This window comes from Martes martes (genome assembly GCF_963455335.1).
Source record: "Martes martes genome assembly, chromosome: 9".
Lineage (NCBI taxonomy): Eukaryota > Metazoa > Chordata > Mammalia > Carnivora > Mustelidae > Martes > Martes martes.
Window position 1 is genome coordinate 37874758 of NC_137896.1, and position 19750 is coordinate 37894507.

General features: G+C 34.0%; 1 protein-coding gene across 1 annotated transcript in view; it reads right to left on the minus strand.

The window, feature by feature from the left end:
* ESF1 (ESF1 nucleolar pre-rRNA processing protein homolog) overlaps positions 1–19750 on the minus strand; it is a 62494-nt gene that overhangs the window by 37247 nt on the left and 5497 nt on the right. Inside the window, exons 3-9 of the mRNA XM_080814766.1 lie at positions 18999–19402; positions 17773–17886; positions 15451–15551; positions 14311–14463; positions 12027–12141; positions 10233–10380; positions 4362–4523 (exon numbers count right to left, since the gene is read on the minus strand). Coding sequence (XP_080670892.1) covers positions 4362–4523; positions 10233–10380; positions 12027–12141; positions 14311–14463; positions 15451–15551; positions 17773–17886; positions 18999–19402 — 1197 coding nt within the window. The remainder of the gene's footprint in view (positions 1–4361; positions 4524–10232; positions 10381–12026; positions 12142–14310; positions 14464–15450; positions 15552–17772; positions 17887–18998; positions 19403–19750) is intronic.

The following is a 19750-nucleotide window of genomic DNA, read 5'->3' on the forward strand; positions in this document are numbered from 1 at the left end:
TGACAGAGAAAGAGAGATCACAAGTAGGGAGAGACAGGCAGACAGAGAGAGAGGGGGAAGCAGGCTCCCTGCTGAGCAGAGAGCCCGATGTGGGGCTCGATCCCAGGACCCTGAGATCATGACCTGAGCCAAAGGCAGAGGCTTAACTCACTGAGCCACCCAGTTGCCCCAATTTATAATCTTAACTAATGTGATTATATGATCACATTTCTATACGGAACTAGAATATCAACAAAAAGGCTAGTTTGTTATACACCTATATACCTATTATCTGCCTCCTTTAATAGTCTACCTTTAAGGAGTTAAACTCCTGATGTTACTATAGTATATAATCCAACGTAAAAAGATAAGTTTAAAAAAAAAAAAGTTTAAATAATCTGAACTAAAATTCCTTTTAAAAACCCAACCAAACCAAAGCATATTCCAACAAGTGTTAGTGATTAAGGGTACTTATTTTTCTGAAGAGCTTAATATTTTGGAAATGAAGCCAGAGAAACCGATGAACGATGTAGTATAATCTCATACTGACCCTTTGTGGTTTACTGAAGTATAGCACTGTAAAAAGTCCTAAGGTTCAGGGTAATTGTTATAGGGAACACACATTCTGTCAGACACAAATCCACCAAAATACACATATGACATGAATCATACTCTAGCTTATTAGGTACCTTTATAAACATCTCAGATTCAGCAAGAAAGGTATTAATCAGTGCCACTTTCCAAACAGAGATCCTGAAAGATTAGTTCATTTATGTCATTTAACGTGTAGTATATAACAGACCCTTAACATTACACACATACATGCACATACATAGTTGTGTTATGTATATACCAAAGATTCAGATAGCGATATCCTAACTGAGGCCTTCAAAAATACTATGGTTGAAGACTTATAAAATGCACTATATATCAGAATATCAATTTTTCTCCATTCGATTAGCAGTAAAAAAAAAAAAAAAAATTCCCAATTAAGTCCATGAAACTGGCACTTCTACCTCTTGTTGAAGGCATTATAAGCTAGTACAACCCTTTTGGAAAGCAATTTGGCACTAATCTCAAGACACAAAAAGTGTTCATGCTTTTTCCTAGTAATTCCATTTCTGGGAAGCTATCCTATAATAATAATTCAAAATATGGAAAAAGCTATAGATTATTTATAACATCCTAGATGCTTGGCATCTGAGATTTAACATTTGAGGTTTTAACACTGGTAGTTTTAACAGCTTGTGAGAGAACCACAGGTTGATCCACAGCATATGTCAAGTTGCTATGTGAATGAGGAAGTCACATAACTAACTACTGAGTGAGCCTGACTGCCAGCATTAGCTTTTCCCTGTGGTCTGACTGCACAGACATTTCTGAAATGGAGAAGGGAGAGGATGGATATCTTTGTTAAAAAAAAAATGTTTGAAAGTAAAAAGCCCTAAAATAGCAAGTCAATTACTTAGCCGGTGATGAATGTGAAGAGTCTAACAAAATACTGTTATTTGGGGGTGCCTGGGTGGTTCAGTGCATTAAGCCTCTGCCTTCAGCTCAGATCATGATCTCAGGCTCCTAGGATTGAGCCCCACATTGGGCTCTCTGCTCAGGGGGAATCCTGCTTTCCCCCCACCTCTGCCTGCTGATCTGCCCACTTGTGATCTCTCTCTATCAAATAAATAAATAAAATCTTTAAAAAGAAAAGAAAATACTGATATTTGTGGGTTTGAGATCACTAATGGCCTTTAGTCACATTTCTTCCCAACAGCCATAAGTCTATGGCAATGAAAGATTAGAAATATGATTAAGTATTCAACAACAGAGAAATGATAAATTAAATCAATCCAACTAATCATTCAGTGGCTAAATTAGGGTAGTGGAATTATAGATGATAATTTTTCATTTTCAAGATATTTTCTGTGACAATATTGTATCTGGAAATTAAAGTCAAAATAAAAAATGTACTGCTAAATAGAAAAGGGAACAGTTCACAATTCATTTCAGGAATGACACCAAAAACCAAGGACAATGCAAGAAACAAAAACTATAAACAAATACTCTTCATTTTACACAGGTGCAAAAATCTTTAACAAAAGTTGAATCCAGGAATATATAAAAAAGGTAGTACACCACGACCAAGTGAGGTTTATCCCAGGAAAACTGTATTGCTTATATCTTCCAGTTATAAATACAAGTATAACTATCACTTTGTATTTTCCATATATAACTGTATTACCATAGACAAAGGTTTGACCTGGTTCACTTGACAAACCTGAAATATTTGCTATAAAACTTCTCAATCAAGTTTATTATAAATCTGCCTTCTTGGTCAACTGAATACTTCAATTTAAGTGTTTATTTAAGGGACACTTGGGTGGTTCAGTTAGTTGGGCGTCTGCCTTCAGCTGAAGTCATTATCCCAGGGTCCTGGGATCCAGCCCTGCGTCAGGCTCTCTGCTCAGCGGGGAGCCTGCTTCTTTCTCTCCCTCTGCCTGCTATTCCCCTGCTTGTGCTCTCTCTGTCAAATGAATAAAATCTTTTATTTTTTTTTAAATTTCATTTAAATTATCTTCATTTGGGGGCACCTGGGTGGCTAAGTCAGTTAAGGGTCTGACTCTTGGTTTTGGCTCAGGTCATAGTCATGGGATTGAACCCTGCTAGGGCTTTGCACTTGGCAGGGTGTCTGCTTAAGGTTTTTGCTCTCCCTCTTCATCTCCCTATGTGTCAGCACACACGTGCTCTATCTCTCTCTCAAAAATAAATAAATAAATAAATCTTTAAAAAAAAATCTTCAATCACTGAGTTCATTCTAAGATTAAACTGCAGTTACAACCTATTTGACTTAAAAGAATTCAACATTCCTTGGAATCATAAAGTCAAGGACCTCAAGTAAAATATGGCTTCACAAACATCCCTGGGTGATACGGTAATATCACTGTACTGAGAGACTTACGGAAAAGGGCATCCAACCACTTAAAAGTAGCATCTTTGATTTTTTGCTGGACAATTCTAATGATGAAGAGAACTCCTCTTTATATTACGCTAAACTCTATTTTACTTCAAATTTGATTTACTGGCAAAAATACTGACTTCTGAAGTATTAAGAGTAATGAGGCCTTCATTAATATATTCATTCTGCAAGTACTTGAAAATAACTAGTGAGTTACTTTTTAGACTTTCCCTCTCCAGGCTAAACTGAATTCTCCCAACCATCGTTCAGATAATAACACTACTAAATTTCATTTTTTCTTACCATCACTTCCTGCAAAAGACAAATATTTAAAAGAAATGGGCTATAACATAGTACCACCTTCCTACAGGAGTATGCAGGGGATGACTCCACTCTAGGAAATTTATTACAATAGTCAATCAACTCTCAAATATCAAAATATACCCACAAATAAAAATCTATGCAAACATTTTATTGCCCGTGAATAAACATACTAGTTGTAAAAAAGATATAACTGAATATAGAACACTTAATTTTTAGCAATGATATTCTTACAAGTTGTTCGTATTCTTTCATCTAGAGATGAATTATGGCAAAAGAACTGAATCTTGGTCAAAAATTCTACCTAGCTTTAAACAATATACATGTATGTTGTACACTGGAAACGAATGTAACACCATATGTTATCTATACTGAAATTAAAAAAAAAGATATACATGTATGTAAACAGCAGTAATCTCCAAAACCAATCCTGTTTCCGAGGGTACATGCTGCTTTGCTCAGGTTGCTAAAAAAATGGGTATGCTAAAAAAAAAATCCTCATTTACAGTAGCTTTTTTCTTTGCTTAGCTTTGACATGGTTTTAATTAGTATTGTACCACTTTAAAAAAAGTTTGTGGAGCCCTTCAAAGCAGTTATAAAAATCACTTACGATGCTGTATTTGACTCTTCACAGCAAAACTGAGATAGAAAACTATGTATTACATATTTTGTGCTAGTGAAACCTTGGTAATTAAGGATTAGTAAGAGTTATGGGAGAAAAGTTCACTTATGAATTACACATTTTAAAAAGATGTTTAACGATCTTAGAATTCATGGTGCCTGGATTCAAGTCTGTATATACTGAGCATACTGGAATCAAACCTAGGAAAGGTCTACCTTCATAAGTGGACAGAAATAATTTGTAGTTAGTTAATCAAAGAAACCAATCAAGAATAAACTGGCAAGAGTCTAAAACACTAATCCTTAAGGGAGTTAAATGATGTATGCAATTACCATGTTAACTTCCTCACCAAAATATTCCTGGCAAATAAGATTTTTTTTAGGCTTATGTTTCCAAGAGTTAATATTCTTTTCCTTCATATCTAAAATGCACTCAACATCTTGAAATGAAGAAAAACAAGTAAACATTTAATGAATATCTAATTCTTACCTGGAACCCACTTAATTTCCATTTCCATATCATTTTCTTTGCCTTTCTTTTCTTTTTCTTGAATAACCTGTAAGAGCTGCCTGTATTTAGCAATTTGTTCTTCATCATCTTTCTGACTTTTCTTTGTTTTCCCCTCTTCTTCCACACTGACTTTATCATCACCTAATAAAAAAATAAATTTCATTTAATACACAGAAATAATTGACTTTTAAATCCAGTATTTAAATTTCAGTCACTACAGCACCTTTTAAAAGTTGTTGTCAGATAAAATGCAACAACAGAATACCAAAATCAGATAAACATTTTTAAAAAAAATATTTTATTTATTTATTTGGCAGAGAAAGAGATAGTGAGAGAGGGAACAGAAGCAGGGGGAGGGGGAGTGGGAGAGGGAGAGGCAGCCCTCCTGCTGCAGGGAGCCCAATGTGGGGCTCAATCCCAGGACTCTGGGATCACGACCCGAACCAAACTGAAGGCAGACACTTAACAACTGAGCCACCCAGGCGCCCCTCAGACAAACATAGTATTAAATGAATTAGATGAAAGCATTTGGTGTTGTTTATAATAAAAATCAACTGTAATGTAAGTTAGTCCTGTCTAAGCAGGATATTGGGACTCTCCCTTTTTATTAAAACTCATGTTTCAAAATAATTTACTAAATATGCAACATCCTTGGACTGTCTCTTCCCTATAAACAAGACAGGGGAAACAGCACTTTATCCCTCTTTATGTCTTCCACCACCTGCACACTGGCTTTAAAATGTTACGGTCACTAAAAGGAGGCTGAATATTGTTGGGATGCATTTGGTATATGGATTTAACTATTTATGCTCAAGAGGCAGATAAAGGAAGCTCCACGAAATCCAAAACAAACAATTATGAATCTTTTCCATTTGATGGTGAATAAAAGTATACTTACTCTCAGGATGTCATCAATACACTGAGAATAAAAGTGAATAAAATAGAAATTAATTCAACTAATATCCCTGTGTGGAAAAATATCCACATTTCCATTTCCTAATTTTATAAAAAATAATCAGAATACAAAGGAACAACATAAAATTCATGGCCAACAAATACCAAAGAAAACTAATAACGTGAAAAGTTTGTTTGTTCTGTATTTCCACTGTAATTTTCCAAGTCAAAAACATAAATTGAGAACCTGGGTTTTAATGCAAAACATACAGACTTATTGAATTGACTAAACGTCCCTGGTAGAGGAAAATTTAGAAGCAGCATAATGAAGACCCTCTCCTCTATAAGCTATGGCTAACTGGTCACTAAGAATGTCTAACATCATTAAGCATTTAGCTGTCAAACTTCAATGTTAAGATTGTCCTCACATCTTAAAAAAGGTGACATGAAAAAAGCACTGGTTAAGTAAATGTTTTCATAGTTTTTTTTTTCTCTAAATGAATAAAAAAATAGTCCAGGACATTCTTTCCATCCTATCACACTTTTATATTTTCACTCAAACAGCTGAAATTCATTTTTTTCCTGTTTGTGCTTTGTGCCACAAAAATAATGTTGGATGGAATTCTGTCATGTATCCCATAATTCAATGGATAAAACATCAGGAACACATTAACAAAATGGCAATGTATTTCTTTCTATTAAAAGCTTACTTCTGAAAACATAATTAGAAGCAAGCTCCTTCCAGGTTGAAATTTTAGTGGTAAGTCTCTGATGGCCTACTTTAAATTGATTTTTTCCAGTACTAAAATTTTACTTTCTGAAGCTCTAAAATGTGGGATAACTCATGTATGTCTGTTTTTTTCCAATTCAAGGACAATAATTTGTGAAAGCCTTACTACTATATAAGGAATGACAAAAAATCCAACGGGAGGAAGCCCTGCAACGATCTTTTTTTTTTTTTTTAAAGATTTTATTTATTTATTTGACAGACAGAGATCTCAAGTAGACAGAGAGGCAGGCAGAGAAGAGAGGAAGGGAAGCAGGCTTCCTGATGAGCAGAAAGCCCGACGTGGGCCTCCATCCCAGGACCCTGAGATCATGACCTGAGCCGAAGGCAGAGGCTTAACCCACTGAACCACCCAGGTGCTCCCCTGCAACGATCTTTTATAAACACTGGGAACATCTACTAACTTCAACGCATTCAAATATACTAATCTATCTATCAGAAGCACTAAATTATAGATTAAAGTAAGCTGGCAATCAATTCAAATACTGAAGAAAAATGCATGCTTTTAAAACTTAATGAGTAGTGTATGTCAAACAAAAAGCCATTAATTCTTAAAGTTTTAGAAATAAAAATATTTGATATGGGATAGTATGCTAAGCACTTTATGAACATTAACTCAATCTTTCCAACCACGAGCCAGGTACCATTATTATCCTCATTTCATAGCTATGGAAAGAAAAGCACAAGGGCTTAGGAAACCTAATCTATATAACTCTACTATGTGGTAAACTCAGGCTTTGAAACCAGAGGGCCCAAGATCTTGAGAATATATTGACAAATTAATACATTTTTGTCCAAATGCCAATAATGTCATTTTAAAATCTGTATCAGTTCTCCCAAACCAATCAAAGAAAACTGTTAACATACAGCCACTCTTCACATGTATACATGTTCTCTTCTTTCCTTTAATCTACAGCTGCTAATGAAGAAAAACTAACCAGAATTTTCAGAAAGTGCTAAATGACCATATAGGCATTATGAATAAAAAGAATATATACATAAACCAGTATATATATATTTCAAAGGCTATCTGAAAAAGGGCTTAGCTCTTCTGGGCACATTAGAAATAAAATGGTCACTCAATTGTTTGGAAAGCCAAAACATTAACAAGCAACAGCCACTGAGGCCTTAAAATAAATGAGAAGGCTTTTGTGCCCATAACTACTCCTGCAAATCATACTTTTTCAAAGACTATTAAATACCTAAGAAATTATGTGGTTTTATTAATATGAGATGTCTGAACAAAGAAACTAGAATGATTAAGCATGATTTTCCATTCCATGTGTAGAGCATAGTTCAAGAGTAGCACTTTATGAAAAACTCAGAAAATGAAGCAGTGTAGCAGTGTCTTCAGTAGTTTAAAGAAATGATGACAGGCCAATCACAGGACCTAAAAAAGTTAAGAATTAGTGGTCCTATGTTAACACTAAAGAAGAATTTTATTTAATTTGATGTTCAGGTCACAAAAATAACACATATAAAAAACCAAAACCAAAAGACAGCTATGAAAAATAATTAAGCTATAAATAAAAGCAAGAATATTCATGACTGCTAATTTAAAATACTTATGCTTAAAATTTGTGGTATTCATTGTCAGCACTAAACCTCTTAACACAATTGTGCATGACTGGGAATTCTATCAGATAAATAAATGAAGATGTGAATATATCAGGGACACAGCATCAACCAAAAACTGATTAAGAAATTACAACTAAGCAACCATTTCCAAACAGAGCCAGACTACATAGAGGAAAAAAGATTTTTTTTGGTTCTATTTTTAAAAAATGAGCTATTTTAAGCAAATAGCATATACAATTAGAAAATATGCTATTGAACATTTCAATCATCAAAACAAAATTTTAAATAAAACATAGATAATTTGAGAACTTCTGCTTCTATTCATGGCAAGCTAGACACTTCAGACCAATCTTTTCACCAAGCATATCAAGTTGGATGAAATATTTTAAAAATCTTCAATGGGTTTAAAAAAAGGAAAAAAAAAAAACCTTCGAAGAACTGATAAATTAGTAAAAAATTACTGACTCAAAATCAAGAAGGGAGTACCAGGGAGTTGATACTACATTCAAGATTTATTTTTTTCCTGAGAACATTTACTGATCCACAGAAGAAACAGCTATAAAACTAAACTAGTTTTGGCAGCCTGGCAGGGCCAAGAGGACAAATGTTACCAGAGAAGAGAAGATTTCAACTACTATGTCCACCTTAAGCAGGGACCCAGAAGGATAAACAATTAGGGTAGACGCCAACTAAAAGTAAACCAGCCTTCATGAAGACTTGCATCACCCACAAAGTCCCCGGAACCTAAAGCCTTAAACCTTGGGAGTAATGTAGTCCTAGAATGACCAGAGTAAATGAAAGTTCTGTCTGATCAGATACTCATCTCAATTATCAAATTAGCACACAAAGTTAACCATGCATACAAAAAAACAAAGGAGAAATATCTTGTAAACAAAAAATGAACCCCAAAAGACTTAAAATACTGAAATTATCACACATAGACTACAAAAACATGCTTACACCATTTAGAGAGATAAGGATTGAAAATATCTGCAATGAATATAAAATTATAAAAAGTGATATTGCTGATTTGAAAATTAGCCAAACAGGACTTTACAAACAGGAAAAATACAATAACCAAAATTAGGAACTCAAAGGATAGGTCTATCAACAGATTCAACACTGATGAAAAGCAAATTAATGAACTGGAAGATAGGTCAAAAGAAAATATCCAGAACACAAGGGAGAGACAACAGATTAAGAAATCTGACAGTAGCAAGATGGAAGTCATACTGGAAAGAAATAATATATATACTTACTTGGAACCCCAGGACAGGTTAGAAGAAATATGTAATTAGATAATGGCTGAGAAAATTCCAAAACTGATGAAAGATAACATGACACAAATGCAAGAAACCCAACAACCTCCAAGCACACGAATAAAAAGAAATCTACTATCATAGTAAAACTGCAGAAAGAACAAAAAAAGAAAAAAAACTTTAAAAGCAGTCAAAAGAAAAAAGAAAATTCAGAAATTCAGATAATCTTCAAAAGACTAAAAAAAAGACAACTGATGTCTCAAAAACAACAATGAAACTACAAGTCTGTAGGATATTATCATTAGTGTGGGGATGGAGAGGATTTCCCACCTACAATTTTTTGCGTGTGGAAGTATCTTTCACAAATGAAAGCAAAATAAGGATATTTTTATACTAAAACTCAAGAGAGTTTGACACCAGCAAATACTACCAGAACTTATCAAGGATATACATAAGGTAGAATGAAAATGATCCTAGATATAAGTGTGAGATTTAAGAAAGTAGAGGAAATGTGGGTAAATGGAAATAAGGGCAGTTTAAATATTAACAGCTCAAAGGAATTACAAAAAAATAGAATTACAATACATAGGATAGGATGAGAGTTGTTTTAAGATTCCCTGTATTATCTAGGAGGGTAAAAATATTAATTACTATTAGACCTTAATAAATTAAGAATGCAAGTCACAATTTCTAGGATAATCACTAAATGGACAGAAACAGAGTCTACCTTCAAAACTATTTGAAGAGAAATGGATATAAAAAATATTCAATCAACTGGGGCACCTGGGTGGCACAGTTTGTTAAGGATCCAGCTCTCAGTTTGAGCTCAGGTCATAATCTCAGGCCTGTGATAAGTCTGCTTGGGATTCTCTCTCCCTCTCCCTCTGTCCCTCCCACTTGTGCTATCTAAAATAAATAAATAAATCTTAAAAAAATAATCCATCAATCCAAAAGAAGCTCTTACTTAAAAAAAAAAAAAAAAAAAAGGAGGAGGAGGGGTAATAGGGCATTTTACTAGTTTGTTAAGAGACTGCAAACTATATGAATCAGGACAAATCTAAAAGGCCAGGCTTTTTTTGTTTGGTACAGTTTTAAACAAAATGTTCATGGTTAAAGAAATTCAGGCTAAAAAAATACCTCTAAATAAAAAATTTCAAATACTATTTGCAGGTGTATATAACACTATAATGGGAGTATGCTTTGCAGACAGCTTAAGAATTAGCTTGGTACTCCCTTTTAAGCTACCACCAAAGACATATTTCCATTAACAAGTCTAGATTAGGCACAGTCTAAATGCTTACAAATGTAAAATATCAAAAGATTAACAAGTACCCTGTAGCTCCTCTTCTATCTCTTCTTCCTCCTCACTAGAGGAAGCTAAGTAGGCTTGAAAATCCATGTCCAAAAGCTCTTCCTTTTTAAACTTCCTGTTGAGTGTTGTAATTCTTTCATGATCAGTCTCATCCCACGTGATCTCCACCTTTCACCAATAAAACAAACATAAAAACAGAAGTGTCAGTAACTCTTACTCACAGAATATTTATCACTACTGTGGATGTAAGCTAAAAAAGACATGCTAAAACAAATAATTAATGACATGCATAATAGAAAGTATTTTACTTATGAAAGAGGAACCATATCCATTAACCAGTATCTTTTCCTTCCTAACTCTCCGCTATATGCAAGCTATTCTAATATTAGGAGTAAAAATTCAACTAATTGTAGGGAAAAGAAATAAAATGCACAGTGAAAAAGTTAACATTATGAATCAACAAAAACATGTTTTTCACCTGGAGTTCTAAGTTTTTCAGGAGGTCTACAAACTACACGAAATCTATTCATAAACTTTCAACAGAATTTCAGTAGGGTCCCTTTTCCAAGAAAGATTAAGAGCCACTGATAAGAAAGGCATGTACTGGTTGGAAGTATAGTAAACCCCTATAATACAGAAATTCATCTATAGCATGACTGATTTGGCTCCTGTCCTCCATGCTGCCCCCATTCTCAGACAGGGTCTTGTCAGAAGTTTTAGCTTCATCACAGGGTAGCTCCCCTACCCTTGTTTTTTTTTTTTTTCCTCAGTCTAATCTCCTCAGATCAGGACAACAAAATGGGCACCAATTAACAAAGAGAATCTTTAAGATAGCTGTCATTACCTTAGAAGTTCTGATTAGTCAGTCATATTATCCTATTCTGATAATTTGTCAGAGTGATAACCATAAAACTGCTGCTGGAACTGGGACATGTCTATATGTGGATGGTATGGCCGGACCCTAGAATTTTAGAATGGGTGTCTGGACAGACTTGCCTCAGTGTTTTTTCAGTCTTGAAAATAATCTGGCCCTATATTTTATATTACTGAAGCTTTTAAACGTCATTTATTGCATAACAGTGGGGTTTTCCCATACTCAGTAACTAAACAAGGCCAAACAGTACCCAACATAGTATGCAGGTGACAGGTAACGGTAGCTCTCTACCACCAGCCTATTCTCAGAAGAGCACCGTGGTCTGTCACAGAAAAAGCAATGGGAAACCTGTGTGGTTCCTGCAGTCTATCTGTGGGCAGAAGGTTTATGGTGGGGGTGGGGGAAAGGAGAAGAGAGAATGTAGGCAGCTAAGTAACAAATTAATTCAACAGAAATCTTCTGGCTGTTCATTACTAAGCAATAATGTGATATCTAATAGTCCTGAATTATTCTACTTCAATTGTTTTTATAATTTTAGATCATATCTGCAGAAAAAAATGTGTTCCTATTTAAAATTTCCACTGGTTTTAACTGTGATTTGAGATTATCTGTTACCTCCTTTCCCCTCCTCAGGATATTAATAACTGACATATTACTTATTAAAGAATTTAACTGAATAAGAATATATGGGAAAGACAGAGGAAAAAAGAAACATTTGTGGGTATTGACTCAAGCTTAAAAGGATAACAAAAATCTGAAAATAGGTTCAAACAGATGTGGTAGATAAAAATGCAAATACACTTGTGTCTCACATCTATTTGTACTTGTGCATTAAAATTTTGAATACTTCCCATTTCTGAAGATGCTATAAGTAAATAATACACAAATTCTTTTTTGAAAGCAAGAGTCCAGCTATACATTTTTAAAAGTTAAGAGATACCGTTGATGTTCCCATCGCGGCAGATGTGAAATATTTTGGTTTATATGCTGTTAAATCCACTTCTGAGGCTACGTCCTTGGGCTCATCATCAAAAGTAGTATCATCTGGTATAAACCTAAGAAGCAAAGAAAAAGTAAATTTATTTAAACATATGCTGTAATGATAAACAACCAGAGTTTAGGTTCTCTTCTAATCAGTTATAGTTTATATATGCACACCATAAAAGTTTCTATAGAACACGTATGTAGATGGGGCAAACTATGTTAGAAATAACCTTGGCACAAAATTTCTGAAATTCATGAACTATAAATCTCTAATTCCACTAAACTGAACTCTATAGGCAGAAGCCCTGTGCTGGGAGTCAGTTAATATGAGTCAGGTGCAAACACACATGGGTCCCTCATGTTTCAAAAAGACCTAGACTCCTGCACAGTCTTCATTTGCTATATGATATGCCAAAGATCAAATAGAATTAGTAGTAGATAAGTGTTCTGAATGTAAAGCGTCAGACACATAAGGTGTCACTGAAAATAAGAAAAACGCTTAAGGTTGATTCTTTATGACTAAAAAATCTTCATAATCTTATCTTACAAAGATAATTTGTAATTATTTTCACAAATAATTAGCTATTATATGTAAATTAACCACTGTAATTGTCTGATAATGCTTAGGCATCAGGCTAAAACATAGGGTGAAAATGCAGAGTTAAATAACCCATGGTTAATACATTTAGGTTTTATAATTTATATAAGGAGATTTTTGGTTCCTTACACACAAAAAGCATATGCTCTATAATCCACCAAAAATGATTTTGGGGGGAAGAAACAGGTAATTAAGGCTCATTAGGTTTACAAAATATCCTCTCCAGCAACACTTTTACAAAGACCAAAAGAAAAAAATCTGAAATCAATATTTTTAAGTGTTAATAATATGCATGCATTTATATTTTGGGGCAGATGAAACAAAGTTTCTAGATAACTGGATGGTAGCAGAAAACTCAACTTTCTTTTCTGATGTTATGTTTAACAAAATAAAACAGGGAATGTAATTTTTTTCCATGCTCATTGATCTTATTTTCTAGGCCTGCCAGAGCTTATTCTAACTATCCTTATTCTATCCCTATTCCAAAAAGGAAACAGAACAAAATGATCCTGAAAAGAACATGTTAACATGAATTCACGAAACCCAAGGAGTTTGACATTCTAACAAATGTTTGGTACCTACTATTTAAACACTCAAAACAAGTACCTCCTATTGAAATTGTTAAAAGAAAAGAGAAAGAAATACTTGTCCGATGAGATAAGCCCTTCTTGTTATAAATGCAAGCGTACTAAAATCTTACCTTAAATTATCAATTCAAAAATTTTTATTTGTATTTTTATACCAGTCCAAATGCCTTTGAAATATGAAAGCCAGGGACTATGAAATGATGCATTTTTTTTTCCAGAAATATTTCATTTTGAGAACAAAGCCTCTCACAAACCTGGAAACAAAAGAACTGATTTCTATTCCAAGTGTCACAGGAGAATGATTTGCTGGGTTCAAAAACACTAGGCTAATGAAAAAATGGTATAGTAGTTCAGATTCCCGTTTCCTCGGAACTGACATTTACCACCATTTAAGGTTTTTCAGCCTAGGGCCAGTGAAACCTGCACGTGGGGTGAAAATAATGCCCAAGTCTGAAGACAAAGCCAGCAACACCATCCATTCACTGAGCATTTAGAGCAGCACCGTCCAATGGAACTTTCTGTGACTATAGCAATGTCCTGTATCTGCTCTGTCCAACATATGGCCAGTAAGTACTTCAAATGTGTCTAGTGATGAAGCAAATGAATAAATTTAAAATTTTAAAAAATTTTAACTAAATAGTCAGATATGACTAGTAACTACTGTATTAGACAGCACAGGTCTAGAGGAACCAGTTTATTAGGAAATTCCTTTGCCCCCGCCTCAGTGCCTTTTTTCAGAGTTAATTCACCTGGCTCCTAGTTCTAAAAGAGAGTTGCAAAGAAATATCACTACATATAAGCCATTATCCTAAAAACATTGCCAGTATATTGGAAATTCAGGACATAAATGTGGAGTGACGCATACACAACACTTTAAAATTTTCTCATTATAATTTTCTTTGTTAAGAGTGATGTTCCATAGGACAGAGTTCACCTAAAGCAAAAAATTCTCTTTTACAATATGAAACAACAGAAAATACTACCAGTCTAATATCTTACTTCCTACAATAATATTATGCTACAAGATAAAACTAGCAAGACACATACTGGATTACCTTAAATCTATGAATGAACAACTACTTTCGAATTCCAGGCCATCGCAATCCTCATAAATTTTACCAGCTGTTTCAGGAGAATCACAGTCTACTACTGCATAATAGTATTTGAGTCGTTTGAATTGATAATCTCTCAATTTTTCTCTAGAAGTCCTAAAAGGTAGAAAACTCATTAAACTTACTTATTCAGGAACACAAACACCTACCTTCCTTTAAAAAATAAATGTGATTATTTAAAGAAAAATATATTACAACCTGGCCTTCATTTCAATCCATCTTTCCTTAAATTCTACCTTTATGGGCATTAGATATCTAAGCTCAATTTATTATTCTGATAATATTTTGATTGAAATTTAGTATCCAGAAATGGAGCATGTGAGAATTACATATGCTTACTCATAATTTTAATACTTGAATAGTCTTTTCTGTTTTGCTACCACCGGTAGCCTCTCAAGTAAAACTCCTGAACAAGATCACTATTATAAAATAAATATGCTAGGAAAACATTAGCTCTCAGTACAAAGAAATTCCTATTCTTGAAAATGTTTATTCCAGATTTATGTGTTGTCAAGTCTAAATGGTTATAAGTTTAATTTCATTGAACTACAACATACTCCTTGAGGGTCGTCATTGGCTGTTCTGCCACTCATCTATTTAACTACCATTTTTATTACGTGCACATATAGCTCCACCTAGTGGTTTAAAAACTACCTTAAATTTTTTTCTATACATTATTATGATAAAAACTTATTATTTTTTTATTTAATCTTTAAATTTAAAAAAAATTATGTATTTCGAAGGCAAACAGGGTTTCAGTGCCACATGTATGGAAAGCAACATTCCAGGGAAAAAGCAAAACTTACTAAGAGCAAGGAGGTTGAGAGCCTTAAATCAGTCTAATCATGAAATGTGTTTCAAAACTGCAATAATTGTTTTGATGAATATAGAAATATGAATATACACACAAAAGGTTGTTGGAATAGTGTGCCACTTATGATAGACTTTAATCTGCTTGCAACTTGTTTTAAACTATGAAAGGCAGGCACAACGTATACTTTAGTCCCATTAAAGTGACCAGAATTGTGAGTTAGCAACATGAACTTAGGAGATTTAGTTTTATTTTCCCTAACAGGTTAATACCAGTCCTTTTCAGGGGCATCTTCCGGAATACTTAATAATTCTACTGGTCCTTGAACTTGCTCTTCCTTCATCCTCTCCTTTCCAAACTCCGAAGGATATATCTAAACACACAAAAAATAAGATCAATGTAATTTATACTTTACTTTTCTTAAAACGTCCAGACCTATCAAGGTCAGGAATTCTGAGAGTTACAAGTGAACTCGATGAAAACAGCAAGGATGACTCACTTCCAAACCTACTACAGGAAGCTAAAACACCCTGAGGAATCTCCTTAAAAATAGTTTTCGCTGGAGAGTAACAGATATGGAGCTTGAGAACAAAAATAGATTTATCTTCTGCATATGTCAACTAGAACAAGATGGTCCTGGGATCCAAAGGAAAAATTAAGAAAACCAAAAGAAGACTCTAAGTGCTCAAGGAACTTAAAGTACCTACACACACACACACACACACACACACACACACACACACACACAACTAGATTAAATAGTTGGCACAAAATACACAAAAATGATTAAGGAAGTATATAAAACATAAAGAAAAACAATTTTGTTTTCTCTCTTGAGTCGTATCCTTTATCCAGTGCTTTCTTTTAAGAAATATTTTAAATAGAAAAGAAGTGATAGTAATCTTTTTTTTTTTTTTTTTTAAATATTTTATTTATTTTATTTGACAGACAGATCACAGGTAGGCAGAGAGGCAGGCAGAGAGAGAGAGAGGAGGAAGCAGGCTCCCCGCCCAGCAGAGAGCCCGATGTGGGGCTCGATCCCAGATCCCAGGGATCATGACCTGAGCCGAAGGCAGAGGCCTTAACCCACTGAGCCACCCAGGCGCCCCAGTGATAGTAATCTTATCACACAGTTTAGAGGGTCTTGGTAAAAGAAAAAGGATTCACCCTCATTGGGATTTGGTAATTTTGTATGTTGGCTACTTTTGAGAAAAAATAAAACTGTATTAATTTGTATTATTTTGACATTACTGGGCTTAATATATTTTTGCTAACCAATACATGCTTTTCTGAGTTCTCTGCAATATGCAATTTATTAAATAGGGGATTTGAGTTTTCCTTACTAATCTGAGTGGCAATAGGTTTTGATGTAGAAATTTTAAATACATATGTAGTCACATCTGCTGACTCTGTTTTTCTAAGTCTAGAAATTCTTACCACGCATTTCCTGAAACACAAGATTTAACAGAAACACAATCCTATTTTATTCTGTTTCTATGGTTTGAGTTTTAACTTTTTTTTCCTTACTTTATCCGGAGTTAATTTTGGACTATGATGAGGTGAAGATCTGAACTAAGCTCTTTACACAAAGACTCACTCATTTGTCCCAATTCAAGCTTACTTTGGCCTGTATTATAATACGAATTTTTCTATTTACCTATTTCATTCCATCAATTTGTCTTTCCATTTTTAACCAAACTTGTTAACTCTTGTAGTAATATAAAATGTTCACATGTTGTACCTCACAGAGCGAATCCTTTTATACTGGTATGTTTTCCCAAAAATTTATTAGTCATTCTCACTTATTTATTCTTCTAGATGATTACTGGTATCCTTTTTCTTTGATATGAACTGAGATTATAACTGAAAGTACAATAAAACTATAGAACTGACATCTTTAAATACTTAAACAAAACAATAATTTAGAGCGGTTTCTGGTACTGTACTAAATGCTTAATGTGAGCTTCTTTTCATTTTATCCTTACAACTACCCTAGGAAATGCTATTGTTACATCCGCTTGTCAGGTGAGAGAACACATCTGAGAAATTAATAAAATGCCCAAGATCACATGGCATGTATCAGGGTTAAGATTTGAATGCGGGTCTGTCATACTGAAAAGCCTAGATTCTTAATCACTAGGCTTGCTCTACAGAAATATGGTATCTCAACAATTATTTAAGTTTTTCAAATTTATCCAGTGTTATAGTTTACTTCATGTATATCATATATATTTAAGGTAATTCCCAAGGATTTTACATTTCTGCTGCTAGCAAAAATAGATTATTCTTAATTGGTTAAAAATTGAAGAATGCAATTAAAAAAACATTTATTTTACTTGCCCCTTTATTGAGCCTTATATTATAATAGCTTTTCAATTGTATTCTTCAGGTTTTTAAAATACATACAATTGTATAACCCATCAAGAGCAATAATTTTACCTCTTCCTTTCTAACTTTTACATCTATTCTACAAGTTTTGTGCCTAACTATACCAGACAACTGCCAGATTATTTTCCTTAAAAGGAAAACTATGACTTAAAAAAAGATTAAACTTAAAATGTTTAGAAATATTTCAAAATGAAATCAATTCTCACCTTTACAGAAAATATAACACCCCCTTTAGGTTTAAATGAATTGAACAGAGCTAGCAAATCTTTTGCCTTTAATCTGTCCCAGTCCATGTTGCAAACTGCTAATCGACGTGTAACCTAAGAAATGAGAAAAATTAAATATTACATAATCTCTATCATTCCCATCCTATCAATTGACGTATAACCTAAGAAATGAGAAAAATTAAGTATTACATAAGCTCTATCATTCTCTAAATATATAAAAATAATGTCTTCTTTCCCCCAAATTCTGAAATCACCAATACAATATTTATCTAAGTCGTTTCAATATGTTAAATTAAACTTCGCCTGAGTCAAACAATGGTAAACATGTCAACAGATAGATAAGCACTTTCTCTTACTAGGTTCTTAGTTCTTGAATCAGAACTTGATAATCAGCTGACTTTTTTTTTTTTTTAAGATTTTATGTATTTATTCATTTGCCAGAGAGAGAGAGTACAAGCAGGGGAAGTGGCAGGTAGAAGGAGAAACAAGCTCCTCACTGGGCAGGGAGCCCAACATGGGACCCAATCACAGGACCCTGGGATCATAACTTGAGCCGAAGGCAGAAGCTTAACTGACTGAGCCACCTGGGCATCCCAATCAGCTTACTTTTTAACAACCAAATTTGTTAAGCTATTTTGCTACCTATGCATTAGTATGGAGGTTGAGTATGTTACCCTAATGTGTTTCTAATAGTGCAGTAAGAACTGAACTATAAACTACCAGCTACAATAACTATCTTCTAAAAATTTCATGTGACCTGGGATGCCTGGGTGTCAGTCATTACAGGTCTACCTCTGGCTCAGGCCAAGATCCCAGGGTCCTGGGATCGAGTCCCACCATCAGGCTCCATGCTCAGCAGGAAGCCTGCTTTTCTGTCTCCCACTCCCCCTGCTTGTGTTTCCTCTCACTGTCTGTCAAATAATAAAATCTTAAAAATTTCATGTGACCTTTATTTTTTTTTTCATGTGACCTTTAATTATTTCTTTAATTATCTCTATTTGCTTGGACAAACATCTAATTTATATAGCTATAATCCATATCAAGAATTTTTTTTGTATCAAAAAGTTTCAATCAGAACAATCATTAAGATTATTATTTACTAAAAAAAAGTTTTCCCACTCATTTTAATGACATCAATTCTACCATCTATAAAAGTTACTTTTACTATGCTTTTCACAAATAATCTTATTTATTCAAAAGTTCACCTCATCAGCACGAGGAGCATCTTTATCTAATTCTCTCCAAGCATGCTCAAAACCAGAGTCCTCTGGCAGTAAATCTGCCATATCTTCTTCATCTTCAGAACTAGTTTCTATATTTCCTTTACCCCTTGCAAGATCAGGGCCACTGTCACTTTCATCATCATTGTCACTATCCTCATCTTCATCTTCCTCCTCATCACTTTCATTTCCATCAACATCATCATCATCATCATCATCATCATCATCAGCTGAAGCTCTACCAGTGAGTGGAATTCCATCTTCAGATTTCTCATCACCTATTTCACTAGCACTTTCTGAATCTTCCTCCAGAGCATCTTTGTCAAACATCTTACCACCTGTAGAGTTTTCATAACCATCACTGTCTCTTGCCATTATTAGAGGAACCACTGCAAAAAAGATTAAAGGAGGGAGAAATTAAGAAAATGTAGACACAATTAAATTGAATCCACTTATTTTGACCTCAAATCCAGGAAAAATATAAGTTGTGTTGTGGATGAGATCACCTATGCAGAGCAAAATAGTTAAGTTTTCTACTAAATCCTGAACTTAGTAACTAACTATGGTTAGCGATATATGAGAAGTAAGACTATTTTTACTTAAGTTGGATTTTTTTAACCCACATAACTCTGAAAAAACTCATTTTCTATTTCTAAAGCAATCATATGATTCTACTGTGGGTATGTGAGTATGTTGATATACAGTACCTTGCACATTTTATTCACCTTTAAATTGAA